This window comes from Acyrthosiphon pisum, chromosome A3 (genome assembly GCF_005508785.2).
Source record: "Acyrthosiphon pisum isolate AL4f chromosome A3, pea_aphid_22Mar2018_4r6ur, whole genome shotgun sequence".
In the NCBI taxonomy this organism is placed as follows: Eukaryota; Metazoa; Arthropoda; class Insecta; order Hemiptera; family Aphididae; genus Acyrthosiphon; species Acyrthosiphon pisum.
In genome coordinates, this window is record NC_042496.1 from 37051837 (window position 1) to 37069984 (window position 18148).

The 18148-nt window shown below is 27.4% G+C and overlaps 4 protein-coding genes across 7 annotated transcripts in view; 2 read left to right on the plus strand and 2 right to left on the minus strand.

Moving 5' to 3' along the window:
* LOC100161793 (probable cytochrome P450 49a1) overlaps positions 1-5731 on the plus strand; it is a 9675-nt gene extending 3944 nt beyond the window's left edge. For both annotated transcript variants that reach the window (XM_001946709.5, XM_016808328.2), the window contains 8 exons: positions 1544-1660; positions 2620-2696; positions 2771-2972; positions 3939-4107; positions 4169-4338; positions 4434-4512; positions 5064-5264; positions 5358-5731. In XM_001946709.5, coding sequence (XP_001946744.2) covers positions 1544-1660; positions 2620-2696; positions 2771-2972; positions 3939-4107; positions 4169-4338; positions 4434-4512; positions 5064-5264; positions 5358-5465 — 1123 coding nt within the window. In that variant the 3' untranslated portion in view covers positions 5466-5731. The remainder of the gene's footprint in view (positions 1-1543; positions 1661-2619; positions 2697-2770; positions 2973-3938; positions 4108-4168; positions 4339-4433; positions 4513-5063; positions 5265-5357) is intronic.
* The window catches only part of LOC100575608 (GATA zinc finger domain-containing protein 14-like), a 19653-nt gene extending 11613 nt beyond the window's left edge, over positions 1-8040 (minus strand). For both annotated transcript variants that reach the window (XM_029491562.1, XM_016808333.2), the window contains exon 1: positions 7928-8040. The gene's annotated coding sequence lies outside the window, so the exon portion shown is untranslated. The remainder of the gene's footprint in view (positions 1-7927) is intronic.
* LOC100162505 (copper chaperone for superoxide dismutase) lies at positions 7938-11905 on the plus strand. The gene is made up of 7 exons (XM_008189700.2): positions 7938-8123; positions 8254-8364; positions 8603-8813; positions 8882-9080; positions 9139-9205; positions 9597-9778; positions 11608-11905. Exons 2-7 carry the CDS (start codon positions 8353-8355, stop codon positions 11741-11743), a joined length of 807 nt encoding a protein of 268 aa, XP_008187922.1. The 5' UTR covers positions 7938-8123; positions 8254-8352; the 3' UTR covers positions 11744-11905.
* Positions 11906-12036: 131 nt separating this feature from the next.
* Positions 12037-17508, minus strand: LOC100159748 (coiled-coil domain-containing protein 149). Of its 2 annotated transcripts, XM_001946765.5 has the most exons (12): positions 17330-17508; positions 17146-17241; positions 16864-17004; positions 16682-16798; positions 15763-15867; positions 15519-15694; positions 15375-15447; positions 14196-14277; positions 13989-14133; positions 13779-13924; positions 13069-13116; positions 12037-12880 (listed from the first exon to the last, which is right to left on the minus strand). In XM_001946765.5, exons 2-12 carry the CDS (start codon positions 17149-17151, stop codon positions 12735-12737), a joined length of 1185 nt encoding a protein of 394 aa, XP_001946800.1. In that variant the 5' UTR covers positions 17152-17241; positions 17330-17508; the 3' UTR covers positions 12037-12734. The 2 variants fall into 2 exon arrangements, with proteins under 2 accessions (XP_001946800.1, XP_016663820.1); XM_016808331.2 differs by lacking the exon at positions 17330-17508 and having other exon boundaries at positions 17146-17285.
* Positions 17509-18148: the final 640 nt, after the last annotated feature.

Genomic DNA, 18148 nt, shown 5'->3' on the forward strand with positions numbered 1-18148 from the left:
TATATACATGAAAACGTAAACGTCACAGACGCGCGGTCAAAGGCCCGCATCCACGTCGAGTTATTCCGATAAAAATTACAAAAACTTTTCGTGTATACCAGTTCGCGTTTATTATTTTTATTATTTTTGCTCGCCGGCGCGCGTATATATGTTGTACCAATTGCTTTTTATTGCTCGGTCCACATATAAATATATCACAATATACAAGCACCCCACCCCCCCATTGACTCGTGTTAAATGTTGTGTTTTTACATGATTAATAAAAACAAATTTTATTACACGATACGGAGGATTTTGTACAAAATTTTAGAAGCTTCAGTTATCAACATTTTCAATTAATATAGTGATTTTTTTTGTTATCAGTTTGGTACTGAAAATTGTTGAAAAATATCGAGTTCATTTTTTAATTCAAATATTTTGTAGTTTTTTTCATTGCCAGTATCTACAGCCACTCCAGAGGTATCTTTTTCAACCTAAAAAAGGTTGAAAAGTTATCTAAGATCAACCCTGAATGAAGTAATGTATTTTAAGAAATATTTTTATTAAAGTTAGAACATAACTATATTAGATTCTGAGCGGAGCGATGAAGCTAGTGGTTTTACAATGGTGTTTATTATTTTTTTTTTTTATCCTGTATACAAAATTTTTACCAGAAGGAGTGCTTTGATTTCAATATGTAGTACACTAGTACTTATCTTATCTTTTAACAAATTGGATTAAGATGGTACTTTAAGCAGGTCATTTTTTGATTTTCTCAATAGTTATTTAATGTCACGGGAAAAACCACCGACAAATTACAAAAAACCTCTAAAAATGGGATTTTAATTTCTAACGCTTTGTTTATCATCATAGACAATAAACAAAATAGAGAATATAAACAAAAAATATATTTCAATATTAATTCAACGGGCTATAATAAATAATAACAATATAAAATATCCAGACTGACAAACCATATCCGCTCAGAATCGTTTTCCTTTTACAATGATAATATATCATTGAATTCAAGTGTAATACAATCCATCATACATTGACCCACTTGTAACCTACTGTACAGTAGAACGACATCCACTTACCTGCGTTTTTAAATTTGTTTTGTACATATTATTATTTAATACCAATTAAAAACTCGAAAATTTTAAATCGTCTTATAAATATGGTATATTTATTTAATAAAGAGTAATTGGGTGGTGTGAGAGGCTTTGCCCCCCACGGCTCTGTTTTCTGAAAATTATCTGGACCCTCCCCATAACAAATTCCTAAATACGCCACTGTAATATATAAATATATAATAGAAAAAGAGTATGTACATAATAAGCTATAAGTACTTACGTACATATAGTTTTATGTCTAACACATTATATTTAAAGAGCTGCACCTGTAATAAGACTATATATATATATATATATATATAAATAGCAATTCCTCAATGCGGGACCAGAAACTTATATATATATTCGTTACCTACAGTATAATAAATTCGAATTCCTGTATTCAATTTTGGACGACTCCACTAACGGTACTTACCTGTTTTATGTTATAGACATGGTGAAAAATGGTATGAATTTCGAACTAAAGTACAACAACCTATGCTGCAACCGAGAACAGCAAAATTTTACATTGGGACTATTGAAGATACGGCAACAGCCTTTGTCAATAGGTTAGTAAACTATTAAATTGTTATACTTTTGTATATCGAATTGTTATATCTAATAACCATTTATGACTTGAGTTAGGTTTAGGTATATTATCTCCGATGTCTGCATTAATTATTTACCGGTTTGAAAAATATAATATAATATATAGTGCCCATTTAACAGAATATATTAATATTATTTTATGTACCTATACATAAAGATAAAGAGTTACAAACCGAAAAAACTTAATATTAAAAATTATCATATAAAATAGACCAAATTTCATTGGTATAATTTTTATACCTGTAAAAAATATAAATATAAAGTTATACATTTTATTAATTTGTTCCTACAATCAACTACCTACATATTTACTGGTAAATCAGAGAAATTTACATGCACTCGATTTAAGTGGGCATGAATTTCTAACCCTTTATAATTGAATAACTTTTAAAAACTAAACTGCTTAAATAGGTAGTCGCCGCTTATTACTTGTTAGAAACAGGGTTAGTTGACTCATTAGACTACAGGAACAGGACCCAAGCAGGATGGCATCGACGTACACTCATATATTATACTAACACATAGGTAGTAAAAAAAATTGTCAATTTGACTAGTTATACTAGTTGATGCGGTATTATTGTAATATTAACTTATTCATTAAGTCAAATGTTCTGATCCCAATGAATCCAATAAGCGGCGACTACTGTAAATTTCGCTTACAATTTGATAAAAATTTGTTTTCCATTAATAATATTATTAAATTATTAAAATACAATATAATTTGTAACATATAGGTACTTACAGCTATATTATGAATTTGCATTGCCAAGTTAATATTATTTACTATAATTAAATTATATAAATTATATATTAAATATGTTAAATTATATTTAATTATAATTTTTTTTATTAATTTTAACCTTAAGTAGTTGTCATATATTATAATTTATAAATTAATTACCCATGTTTTTTTTTTTAGAATAAAAAAGATAAAAAATAAAGACCAAGAAGTTCCTGACGACTTTTTAAATGAAATTCATAAATGGTCGCTTGAGTGTAAGCCAGTTGTACAACGTACTAAATTGTTCTTTTAAAAATGAATACACAAACCTATTATTTTATATTTATAGCTATCGCCAAAGTGGCATTAGATCAAAAACTCGGGTGCCTCGAAGATGAACACGCAGTAGACTCGGATACGCAAAATTTAATAGATGCCATTAATACGTTTTTTGCTAATGTTCCCGAGTTGGAATTAAAAATACCATTTTGGAAATTATTTAGTACTCCAACTTGGAGAAAATACATAAATGCGTTGGATACCATTACCAAGTGAGTGTTAAATTTTATACTAAAAACGATTATTTAAAATTATTATACACATCAATATACAAATGATTATATGTAGTATGCAAACGGAAAAAATTACAATATGTCGACAATGACTGCCTATAGTCAGTAATAATAAAGACTGTCATTGGCGGAAATGGGGTTGGTCATTGGTGCTTGGGAGTTTAGCTAAAAATCTTTCGAGCCTCGAATCCATACCAAATAGGTTAGGTACCTACGTTTATAGTCCTTATAGCTGAAACGCGAATTAACTTATAAGGTCTTCCTATGCAAGCCTATTAATACATGATGGATCGATTGATTGTTCTGAGTTACTTTCAATAGTTAACTAACTCCTTGTAGGCTGTAGTCAGGCCCGCTATTCCTATCGTTTCTTTTTGCCATTGTGATCGACAAACTTTTCTAGTAAGGCCACTAAGACCCAGACCGTCCACTCTATAGGATGATGCGTATTGCAAACGAAGATCCGTCTTCTAATTTTTAAATTATTGTCCTAATGTATTATTTCTCTCTCTCCTTATTTTGTTTTTTCTATAAGTATGATTTGTTTTATCTTCTTAAAGTCAATGTTTTGTATTCTTTATCTAAATATGTTAAATTGATAACTGTACTTTGGGTTGTGGCCCGTATTGAAAATAAAATAAAATAAATAAAAATAATGATTTTCGAATTTTAAAAATGTTTAACAGGTACCTACTAATTAAATAATAAAAATAAATAAATAATTTTGTAGCATAATGCAATTTTAATAATGATACCTACCTATTTTGACTTTTGAGTGAAGTGAGAAAATGTACCTATAATAAAATTATAACCTATTGCATTTTAAGTAATTATTTAACTAATTACTGTACCAGTCCAGATACAAGTCTGTACTTGACTAATATTTTATTATTTGATTGTAATCGATAATATTATAACGAATTGTATTATTATTTATTTTTATAGTGTTACATCTAAACATATAAACCGATCAATGGATCGACTATTATCTCAAAAATCATTTTGTCCAGATAGCCAATCATCTTTGTTACAAAGAGTGCTTAGTTTGGATCCATCAAATCCTAAATTAGCTCAGATACTATCGTTAGATATGTTCATCGTTGGCATAGACACGGTGAGATAACGAAAATTTGTAACTTTATTACTGATGAATTTTAATTGTCAAAGATTTATAGACTTCTGCAGCTCTTGCGTCGATTCTTTATCAATTAAGTCGACATCCAGATAAACAAAAGAAACTTAGGGAAGAAATACGAACCGTATTGCCAAATGCTGATTCAAAATTGACTTCCAGCAAACTTGAACAGCTGCAGTATCTAAAAGCATGCATAAAAGAAACGTTGAGGTTCGAAATTATGTTTTAATTTTATGAAAAGTATTATGTATTTAGGTAGAATTTTAAACTGGATTACATAATGCGTGTAATTCGTTCAATTGTAGAATGTATCCGGTGGTTATTGGAAATGGTCGCTGCATGACCAAAGAAACAATAATAAGTGGATATAAAATTCCAAAAGGAGTAAGTATAATATAAAATTTTACTATACAACTATCTAAGTAGTACCATAATATTATAATAATAATTAATAGGTAAAAAAGTTGTACGTAAAGTGAACATTGTATATTTATGAAAACAATTTTAAATACCTACTTATAGATTATAATATGAAATTTATAATTTAATTTAATATTTATATGAAACTATAGATAATAGATAACTAGATAAGTGGTTAGATATAGATTATAAGTACAAATGTACTTACAATACTTAATCATAGTAAATATGTATACATTATATTACTAATAAACTCAAATTATCACTTACAATGTAGGATATATTAACATAGATTACCTAATGCATAGTATTAAGAATGACTAATGTCGTCGTAGGTACTAAATGTCCATTAGGATTTAAGAGTTGGGACTATAATACGAAATATTATAATTTTGTAATATAATTCGTATGCATTACCTAATCATACAAAATTTGTTTAATATAATAATTTAATTAGGTATGTAGGTAGATTATAATATTATGGGTTTATAATTAATTATGTTGTTTAATCATAGGTGCAAGTCGTGTTTCAACATTACGCTATTAGCAATAGCAGTAAATATTTTTCACAGCCAGACCAGTTTTTACCGGAAAGATGGTTAAAAGGAAGTGGATACAAACATCATCCGTTTGCCAGTTTACCATTTGGGTATGGCAAAAGAATGTGCTTGGGCCGTAGATTTGCCGATTTAGAACTTCAAACAGTTGTTTCAAAGGTACCAATATTGTGTGATCATAATAAATGTTTTACCCACATTTCCTATGAATAAAATATCATGATGATTTATTATAATTTTTTTTTATCATAGATTTTTCAGAATTTTGAAGTCAAATATGAGTATGGTGATTTGGAATACACTGTACACCCGATATACATGCCGGATGGCCCATTGAAATTCAAAATGATTGAAGACTAAATATTTTTTCTTTAAAAATTGTATGTCGATGCCAAATACTAAAAGTCTTAAACAAACAATGTAACATACAAAGAGGTAATAGGTACCTAAAAAATATTGAATAGGTACTTTAATACTATAGGTACTGCTATTATTTATTAAAATAATATGCCAAAATGTAAATAATATAAATATGTAGGTATATTTATGTTAGATTTAAATATGTAATATACTAGCTAAGAATTATTGATATTTAATAATAAATATTTTAATAATATTATTTATAATTCGTTTTGGAGAGTATATTTATTTTGAGGTTTTTCTCCAAATCAATAGGGATTAGAGGATTTCAATATTATAAACAATTTATTAAAGTACTTATACAAGTTATATAGGTAATACTACTAATACTACCATATTTCTAATAGTGTTAGTATACAAATAAGGAGATTAAGAACTCCTAAATTAAAAAAATATATTTATTATTGGCAAACACTGATTCAGTGGCGTATAGCCATGATTTTTATTCAAGGAGGTGGGGGCTGATCAATTTTTACACAGCGGTGATTTACCTAGGTTCTTTTATAAGTGTAACATGCAGATGCTGAAATTTTATTTTAGATTTTGGTTCCTATAACCCTTATCATATATTGATTTAATAATACACTTTTTAAATTTTCTTGATATTTCGTGGAAGGGGGGGGGGGCTACGCCACTGCACTGATTAATAGATTAGAACACCGAATACGACTATTGTTTTTAAAGCTTAAAATAATCCTGACAGTCCCTGTACCTGTACGGCTAGCGGCTGTATGATATACAAGTAGGTAACTAATAGTCGGTTCAAGGGGTAGTCGACATAGGCCCACTCCTTGGGCGGCACTTAGCTGCACTTTAGTAAGGGGGCGGAATTTTCAAAATTCTGATAATATATATTGTTAGGGGCGGCAAAATTTGATTTTGCCTAGTTCACTATTTTTGCTTAAGCCGGTCCTAAGTATAACCATAGTATAAAGAGTACAGTATAACAGACTATATAGGTACATATAACTGTAAATAATATACAACTGTAATTAATATTTTACATAGTATTATTGTTCTGTGATAGTAGGTGGTACATACCTACCTATTGATAACTCACTTAAAAATTAAAATATCGTAAAAAACCAACGAAAGAACACAGATAATGTTGTGACCTCTAATATCAAAAATGACAGCACCCTATTGAAACTAGCAAATTAAAATTATGTATGTCGTACATATGCAAGGCGGAGACAACACATACGGACGACGTCCTTCAAAAACCATAAGCAATGATGGGAAAGTTCTTTCTAAAAATGAATTAGTTCAAGACTTCAAGTTCAAGACATTAAATATGAACTAGTTAAAATTCTAGTTCATAATTTTTAGAATGAACTAGTTCGAGTTCTAGTTCAGTAGTTCATAGTTTTTAAAATGATCAAAAATTATAAAAGTTACTAAAGAAAAAAAGTATAAAAAAAATACTTGAGTTAGAAAAAAAAAAATACGTGAAAATACGTGTGACATGCGTGTTCACGTTCAAGTTCATTTCTTGAAAATCGAACTCGTTCATGTCAAGTTCACACAACATGAACGCGTTCTAATGAACTCGTTATTTCCCATCACTCACCATAAGTAGGTACAATATTAATTTGAGTTTTAAAGCGTTTAAAAATAAAAAAATAATAGGCCTTTCAGCACTCCTGGTGGACAATATACTGAACTAAATGCCGTCAAATTACAACTAATTTTTCGAGTTTACGACGCCAAGTGGTGACAACTGACAAGTGATTACTGATTAGTGAGTGATTACCGACAACGTCTTGTAAATAAAATTGTCATAGACCTTATGCTTAATAAAATAATAGGGTCTATGCTACTTGTTCTAGTTGGTCTGTTATATACAATGCAGTGCTACTAACAACTAACTATATAGTATATAGTGACTACACCGTTTTTATCCATTCAATAAAACTTTTATCATATTTACTCCTTAAATGATATTATACAGGGCTGTGAAGAGAGCAACTTGGGGGGGCCCACTATTTTTGACCAGTGACCACCAGGTCCTGTCATTAACTTTGGCAGGTAACTGTAAGGAGTAGGATACTTATCAAATTCTTATTTTTAATTGTTTCTTTAGTTTAAAGAAATTGACTAATCCCAAATTTCCGTTCTCTCTTAAAGATGTCGGACCTGGGGGAATTCCCTCTCCTTTTCGTCAGGCATAAATATACATATACATATATTATGTAATATGTATATGATTTAAGGTTATATCTACATACATCGTATGTAATGCATAGATATAGATAATAAATTTTATCTGTGGCATAGAAGTCTGTCGTGGGTGTAGTGTATAATAATATCCTATAATACTCTTGTTTCAGTATCTTATCAAATTATCAAGACATAATATTTTTATTATACTATTGTATATGTTATATAAATTATTAACTTACTATTTTACTATATAAAAATAGTCCGTTGGTCCGTGAGATACTTCATTAATTTTGTATTTCTGTGCACTATCCACAAATAGTAACTAAGCAACTACTACCAGGTTATACCTACTTGTCAGTCATTGATTTTTCTTCTCAGTTTATTGTTAATTTATCTTTCCTTCGAGAATTACAAACACAGCTACAAACTTGATTCGTAAGCTACAAACTTGAACCTAACATATCTATCTATTAGCACATAATAGATAAATTCAGTTACTAGTTATTACATAGTGTTTTCGTTATCTACCACACACCAATAATACACTTAATTCTTTTATTCTCAGGTGTCAGATTTACACTTGTGTCTTGTCTATGTTAATTATATTAAATTAGTAAGCTGGCGATATATATATATATAATTATTTAATACACATAAAGCTAAAATGTCTGCCAAGGTAAGATGTACTCAACTTTCATTTTTGTTACAATGTAGGTACCTAGATATTACTGTTGTATTAGATATTCTACCTATTTAAATCTAAACTGGTTGAGTTAATTACAATTCGACATAGTTTTGTATTAAATATTAAATGTTCTCCTATACCTACTTAATAATTAAACATATATCTTTGGTACCTCCTACCTACATATATTTTACAATATTTTATTTACTTTTATTTTTTAATTATATAGCTAGAATTTGCTGTTAAAATGTCATCTCCATCATGTGCTGATAAAATTGAGGATCAACTAGGCCAAAATGGAATTTCAAAATCTGACATTCATATATCCTATGAAACTGGAATCGTTACTATCACTACAGATCAACCGTCTTCCCTTATTTTGAATTCTATTGAAAAAACCGGTATTAAAGCAGTACTTAAAGGATACGGAAGTGCTACACGTAAGAATTATCTTGTTCAGTCCTTATTATACATATATCCAATATAACTTTCTTAATTTTTAATGAAGTTGACAAGAACTTGGGCGCTGCTGTTGCTATGCTTGGTGGATCAACTGGTTATAGTAAATTAGGTATAAATGGTGTTGTTCGATTTGTTCAGATAAACAATGATGAATGTATAGTGGATGGTACTATTGATGGATTATCCCCAGGAAAACATGGCATCCATATATATGAATGTGGGGATTTATCTAATGGATGCGAAAGGTTTGAACTATTTAAATAAATTATTATAATTCTTTTAAATAACCTCATTCATTTTCAGGATTGGAGATCATCTTAATTTGAAACAAACATCACATGGCAATCAAACTGATGACCCGAATTTCAGGGTATGATAAAAAAAAAAATGAACATTTTTTTTTATGATTTACTTTGCATTATTACAAAGGTTATATAAAGCTTTACTCGCATATTCTACTTTGGCCTTTACGTTGTGTCCTACGTGAATGCTGGCAGCAAGTTCGACAAGTATGTGCAATTTGTATTATGACTATGCTCTTATGCTGCAGTGTGATGCGTCCAATGCGGCAAAATACAAACAATGTTTTGTTTTTTTTCCGTGTTCATGTAGGGCACGGCGTAAAGGACCATCAATATAGGTATGACTGATTTTTAATGAATTTACCCATACAAGAACTCTAGCTATAGTTGGTTGGTAATATTTATTATTTATCATTATTTATATTCAGTTTGCTCATTAACATTTAATTAATGTTATAGCACACAGGTGATTTAGGAAATATCACTGCTAATGAAGATGGAAGGGCAATATTTTATTTCAAAGATAAATTAATAAATGTATCACATTTAATTGGTCGATCAGTTGGTATCACAGAAAATGAAGACGATTGTGGTAAAACCAAAATTAATACATCAGATATTGATGGAAATAGCGGAAAAAGGTAAATTAAAAATAACTACCTAAAATTAGTAAAAAAATAATGATTTAAAAATTTATTTTTGGGATAAGTTGTTTATTTGGGTTGGGTTATGACTTGGTAAGGTGTGTGTCATTGTATGTGAATTAATGTAAGCAGCGGTCAAGACTTAAAATATACAATAAATTTGTATTTTATATAACTATCGATGTAAATCTTAAATCATGACAGTGAACACAATCCTTCATCAAAATATTTTAAATAATACATTTCTCTTCTAAAATCCATATATTTACACTTATAATAACATACACTTAACCTTTTCACTGCTACACTACTTATGCTTTGGCGCTCTGCCACATAAAATAAACATTTTTTAAATTTTAATTTTGAGATCTATATATGATTAATTTATTATGTTTGAAATTATACAAGCCAGGGTTTCCTACAACTGTATGGTTATCGGAATACAGGAAATAAATAAAATACAGGAATGTAATAGTACGTCTGGAGCAGTGAACAATATAAATATTTTGGACATAATAGTTTGTCTGGAGTAGTGAAAGGGTCAAAATAAATAAACATACATAAAAATAATTAAATTATAATTAAATATATTTCTTTTCTGTATTAGATTGATTTTTTTTATTATTTTCAGTAAAATCTTTAATCACATGGCCATAAATAATATTCATAAGCGTGTGCAGATATTTCTGGCAGTGTAGTTATACATTACACATTAGCACACACACATATTACGTTTATATATTCATGTTCACACTTAAGTTATAAAAACTAATTTGGATGGAGTAATCTCATTTAACTACATTTACCATACTACAAATGTATTTCATAAATAAAAATGAAATGATTGACTATCAGTACCTACCATGACTACGCTGTGCTCACGCTTATGATAATATTGATTGTTAATCAACAAAAACTATTTCTCCTTTATTTAAAGAGATTGGTAAGGAAGATTTTTCCATAATGAATATCTGTAATTGTAAATTGTAATTGTTTACGCTGTGCACAGCTAAATTTAAAATATATAAATACAATAAATATATTTAATTTAATTTAATTATTTATTTTCAAACATTTTAAATATTTATTTCCCATAAACAATTTTTTTTAAACTTAAAATAGCATTTAGGAAATAATATGTTGTTAACTAAAAAAAATTCTACTCTGCTGTTCTAAACATAAATGTAAATATATAAAATGAACTATTTGTTCATTATTATTTATCTATTTATAAAATTGATTTAACTGTTTTATATAACTTAATCATTATATGAGCAAAGTACATAATATTATATCCTTAAAAAAACACAAAATGTGCACGCACTTATGTACTTAAAATCACTAAAATATACTATAAGAATATGCACTTACTTATATTTTCTTCTAGTTACTTAGAGGTAACTTAGTCCCACACACTGCAAAGATGATGGTGTTTCACTGAATGATTGTTGCAGTTTGTGGAGATCTTAATTAATAAATAGCATTTATCAATAAAAGTTACATTAAAAAAAATATGAACAATAGCCAAGTCAGTAACAAGTGTACACTCAAATACTGGACTTGCAGCCACAGTGCATGCATAATTTCAAATGGGTTATAAGAACTGATTGTTATTTTGATAATCGTTATTTAAAAGAGAATGTCTGAACATAATTCATAAAACAGAAATAAACCTAAATAGGTATCTTAAAAAACAAACTTGTTTCTAGCTGGCCTTTTTTACGATTGCTCAAAACAAGTGTGGGAATGCTAGAAGTCCTCCATCCTAATCATTAGTAATAATGTCCTATTTCAACACATTAACTTACATTGTTTTATTTTTGCAGAATTGCTTGTGGTATTATTGCTAGATCTTCTGGTTTATTTGAAAATAACAAAAAAATATGTGCTTGTGATGGTGTAACACTTTGGGAAGAAAGAGATGTACCACTGGCTGGGCCCGGTAGACAAAGAAAAATATAATCATAGAATAAACATAGGTATTCTAAAATGTGCATATTACAATTAGAATACAGGTGTCAAAGATATTAAACTAAATAATTGTTATTTTTATATTATTATTAAGAAAAAGTGTAATGGTTCTAAAAGTGAAATGGTTAATAAAAATAAAATATTCTTTTAATAAATGTTTTAGTACTGGCTAAAATAGTAAAATCATCACTATAAAAGCAAAATATCCTTCCATCAGTTGTGTTATTTAGATTATACTATAAGTGTTTTATAGATACAATTTTAAAAGTATGTAAATCCAGTAATAAGAATATCAGTGTATAAATATATAATTATTATTAATTTTTTGATACACAAAAAGCGTTACAGAAATATACAAATTGCATGATGACGATATTGCATTTTTACATAAATATAATATTAACCATAACGTTAGAACGTGTGACAATAATATTTAAACTTTTATCTTAAGGCGCTCGGCATTGGTAGAAATCATGGGCCTTGAGGAGCTAATCCGCTCACATTGATGTTAATAATGTTAGCTCCCCAGATATTGTAAAGGATTTCCGCCTATTACGACTGTTGTGAAATGTATTAGTAGATTTTACTGAATTTTGATATGGTTATGAATGTCCGATGGAAATTTTAAATGTGTTCAGCTATAACCACCAAAAAAGACTCAATACAAAATAGGTTACTATGTCAACTAATGGTTGACACCGACGTTCAACGTGTTAAGGTGGCAACTGAAATATAAAATTTAATTTTCAAATTTTAAAGAATTGCAGAAAATTAGAAAAACTGGCACCGGGCCGCTTAAAAAACAATAAATAATTTATAAATATAAAATACAAATGGCTAGAAGAAGTTTTTTACAGTTAGCAGTGATTTTAAATCAAATTCTAGTAAACTAGGTTCTTTGTACAATAACACTTATTTTAAAATAAAACAAATATCTGTTATAAATGTAACATTATACTGTGTAGAGTATTAAATTAAATGTTTAATCCGAAGTCGAACTGAGACGAGCTTTAGCAGAGGTAGGGGTAGATGAATCAAATGTTATTGTTTGCATAGCCTCAGTAACAAGTTGCTGCAAATTTTTTGGTAGAGTATTCATTTCATTAGGATACTTATCGAAATCAATATCTGAAAAAAAAAATTAATATTAATTAATAATATGTTTAGAGAAACTTTTTCAGTGAGTGTAAAAATCAGATTTTCTGAAGTAGTAAATTACCTAAAACAAATAGTATAAATATTACATTACATTATGTTACACTATATTACATTTATACCACAAACACATTATAATACAGATGATAAAAAATTCTTACTTTTAATTATGGAATCATCTTCTTTAGAAATTAGACAAGTGTTTGATTCTGAAATATAATAGAAGAAAGAAACCAAGTGATAGTTTATAAAATAAGTACATTATGCTGGGCTGCATAAACAATTTATTAAATTTAATGGTTCACTAAAAATGTAATAGACCAATCATGGGCTACTAAATCTTGTTTAAGGGACCATTAGCTCACTAATGGTTCATTAAATGTTTTGTGTAACCAGACATATTAATAATATAATATTATAGCTTCTATAACGATTAATGACTAATGAATGTTATTGTGTGATCATTGTAATAGAAATAATCAAATTATTATGAAAGACATTGTCATATTATCATGATAATGCATACACAAACTACACTATAGGATGGATCCGGCTCAAGACTATACTCTGTTCCAAAAGAGAACAGTCACTTTTTGGGCATACAACTGACGGCTGCGGCAGTGCAAACTCCAAAATTCCCCCACCTTGCTAGCCGCTATCTTTTTAAACATTTAATGAACCAATAGTGAGCTAATGGTCCCTTAAACAAGATTTAGTAGCTCATGATTGGTCTATTACATTTTTTCTTTACAGTTTTGTAATATTTTATCAATACATTCAAGTTTTTGCCAAAAATAAAATATTTTCAACTAAAACTTTTAATCAAATGTATTTTTATAGAATTAGATATTATGGTTTTGTTTTTACTAACCATCAATAGAACTCGTATCAAAATCAGTTTCATCAGATGTATTTGAACATTCATTCAATAAAACCAGCGAAGGTGACATAATGGCTTCCCCTTGGTTAATTGTCTTAATCTTTTTTTCCAAGTCTTCCAATCTTTTAGCTAATATTCTATACAGAATTAAAGTAATATTATTACACATTTAAAAATACTCTAAATTATATATAACAATACTTATTTGTTTTCTTCTGATGATTAAGTGCTATAGTTTTATCTTGCAATGCTTCAAATAGTGTTTGGCATAACTTTCTTAAATCGGCGAGTGTAGTGCTGTTTGAAAACAAAGCTTGAAGATTCCCAGTTTCCAAAATTTGTTGCACTAAATTTAATCAAAATTAAAATTTGTTGATATAAATACTAGAATAACATAATGCAACTCACTTTGTTTGCAAGCTATTACTTTACGGGTTAATGCATTACTAGCAGACATTAAGGATGAATCTTCATTTGTTTTTGATGTACTCTAAAATAAGAATATTTTGTTAAATAAATACATATTAATAACAAATGTAAATATGAACTATAAATATATTTATAAAAAAAAAATCTAAAAAGGATACTTATTTATTTGCAATTTGTGAGTAAAAGATGAATAATAAATAGAAAGACATTTTTGTTATAAATAAAGTGGAACATACTCTAATGAAGGTATTACTAATTTTTAACTGAAATATACCTAATACATTTTTTAGTTCACTATTTAAAATAAGACGAGTTTAGTATGTTATTATAAAATAAACAATAGGTACATCACAGTTAGTTTCTTGATTGTAAAAATGTGGTTATTCTATTGTAAATAATTTACAAATAAAAACAGTCTTATGCGAGGAAGAGCTCTGAAGACTACAAATATGCCAAGTATTGACATGTGAGTTAGATAACAAATCTGTGTTAAATAAAGCAAAACATTGAATCAACTATTAAAAAAAAAAAAATTTTAGTTATAAAAATTAAATAACTTTTTAATAAAAAGATATTAAAATAAAGACATTTATTGCAAAGATGAAGTTAAAGTGTGTAAAAATTTGATGCTTGCCTGTTATTTTCTGTTTTTATTCCAGCAAGTAATTACTATTTATTCAGTATAAATAACCATGTACTCCACCATTTTTTTTTTATATATATACATATAGCTTGAAAACATAAAGTAGTGCATTTTTTTAAAATGTTTAAATTTGTCTTATTATATTAAAAATTATTAATTATAACTAAATCAAAATAAATGTTTTAGAATTTGCAACAAATATTATAAAGAACTAATTACTCGTAGCACTATCATACAATGTGCAGTAGCAAAAATTATTACTATTTGTCGAAAGACTAAAAATGTTTTTCTATGAAATTATATTGTTGTATATGAAGTAATTTGTAAAAATAATATAAGAATAGCTTTTGAAAAGAAAAGTGCACAGTAATATCAATGCAAAATGATAAATAAAACAGCCCAAACTACATAAATGAAAGATATATTTTAACAATCTATGATCAACTCATCAACTGTATTATATAAACAGTCTACATTCAAAAATTGTACCGTAAAAAGCTGTAAAGGACATAAACCTGGTATAATGAATTTGTTTTCCTTATCATTTCCTTTTCGGCGATCTCTAACTGCAGTCTTTCATTTAAATACCTAAATATCATGCAATTGATATTTTTTAAATGTATTCTAAGTATATTTATTATTCATTTTAAAGTACATACTTGTTTTCTAATAATAAACTATCAATATCTAATACGCATTGATTTTTATTGGCATTTAAAGAAGCCGCTAATTGATAATTTAACCGTCGTATTTTATTTCGAAATCCATCTCGTTCGGTGATTAATTCTTGTTTATCATCCAGTAATAAACCAAAATCAAGCTTTAACTGCTGGTACTAAAAATGAAAGTAAAATAATTTTATAAAAATAAATTTAATAATATTTACATCATGATAATACATACTTTTGAATGTATGATTTCTAAATTTTTTACTAATTCTTCTTTACTATCAGAGCTTGTTAATATTGTATTTATACAATCCTTGACAAAACCACCAGTTCTTAAAACCTGTTAGAAAATTATTAAATATTTTTTTTTTTTTTGAAATCTGTTAAGTTTTTAACATTTTTTCAGTGTTAGTAATCCAATTTCTTTAAAATACCTATTTAATGTTGTATATACTCACATATTTAAGTAAGCATAGTTGGATGCTAATGGTTAACTAATTTTGATAATATATGATTCTATTTTAGTTTAGTTGTTGGTGGCTAACAATTATTGCTATTACCAAAAATTATTTAACATAACTTCATGAACATTCAAAACTGAAAAAGGTAATCTAGCAGGGATTCTCCTATTTAAGTTTCGTCATATAGTATTTATAATAAATTAGTTGATATTTTTACCTTGAACATTTTGGAAAATGTTAATTTTTCTCTAGATTCATATATTATACTTATATATCTTATACAAAATGCCTGTATGCATAGTCAATTTATGTATCACATAATACATGTTAAATTATGACTTTTGTGACATATAAAATGAATATGCATAAGACTAATAAATTCTGAATTACATTTTAAGACCACGATTATGTTATGAAATATGATAATAATAAAACAGTTGCACTAATCTTTTACATTAGTAAATTTACTGAGTTTACTGGTAAAAACCAAATAACAAAATATTGAATAGACGCATTTAAAACAGATATTAAACTCATACTTGGAAATCTGTAATTAAATGTTCATCTTAAAGTTATAAATTTAAAGAAGTTATTTTAAGCCGGGAAGTTTAACTATCTATTCCAAATTAAAGCTTTCAATATACGTATTTGGTTAAGAGTGTTACTTATGACAAATAAATTAAAATGTCTTACTTGGTTGTCACCTTGAGCATCCTGTAATTTTTGACGTACATCCTCAGCTTCCAATCTCAGTATCTTATTTTCTTCTCTAAGTTGATTCACAAGTTTATCGTAATTCAATTGATAATTCTAAATGTATGTACAAACATAATAATTTTAATAAAAAACTTATTTTTCAAGATTAATTATATTACTCTATTGTATGTATTATGTAACATTTTATTTTCCAAAATGATTTTCAAATGATCTCGTTCTATTCTACATTTCTCTAATTCTTCACTTAATACTGTGAGAGCTGCAGTTTTGCTATTCAATTTACGTTCCAAAGCAGTACTCTATGTAATTTTATTAACAATTATTAATTAATATATAATATACCAAGTATTACAAATGCAAATCAGCAACATAGTTTTAATATATAATTAAACAATTATGTAGGTAAATCATATTCTAGGTAAAAAATAAAAATCACTTACATCCATTTTTTAAAATTAAAATATTGATTATTAAATGTATTGAATAGTTGAGTTGATCTTTTTTAATTTAACATATGTTACAACTTTGAAAGTGCACTGAAATTATAATATTGCAATATTTTTAGATTATCATTTGAAAATTAGGATATAAATCATATTTTAATATAAAAATTAAAGTGATAACCTATGTATTCTTTTTGTGAAATAAGACAGTCATTAAACTAGCACATCTATCATTACCGTTTGACAAATATTAATTACTGTGATTACTAATTATACAATAGTTTATAAAACATTGAGTTTAATAGGTACAACTATTTATTATTTTGTGCTAAATTGTTTATTCTGTGATGTTACTAATTTTACTGTTTAGACTGATAAAACAAAGTATAAACTGATAACCGATAACACCAAACAGTCAATGTTGATTGTCGATTGGTGACCATAATATATTAATTATTGTAATTTGTAATTAATGTACAATTGTAAAGTACTTACTTAACTGTATTCTGTGGGTCACCATTTAATATAAGTTATTTTACCATTAATTTTAGATTCTGAACGAAGTGATGAATGTATTGATTTTACAATGATGTGTGTTTTTTTTTTTTTTTTGTGTCTGACGACAACTTTTGGAGCAGTAAAAATGCTTCGATTTTCAAAAGTTGTACCTTTTCTGAAAGGAAAGTGAATCTAGTTGGTACTTTGGGGGGTCAAAAGTGAAAATTTCCCAATACTTTTCAAAAGCGGCAGGAAAAACCTTAAAAAAATAACGGAAAAACGCGAATTTTTACGCAAAACCAATTTTTGACAAAAACGAAAACTTAATTTTACTGTAACTCAAAAAATAATTATTGTAAGCACTTGAAATTTGCAACAGATGTTTATATTAGCGTTGTCTATACAGGGTTAAATTTTCAAAGTGTTTCGACTTTTTTTGAGCTATTTATAGACAAATGAAATTTTCAATTTTTCTAAGTATTTTTTTTTAAAATAACGATAA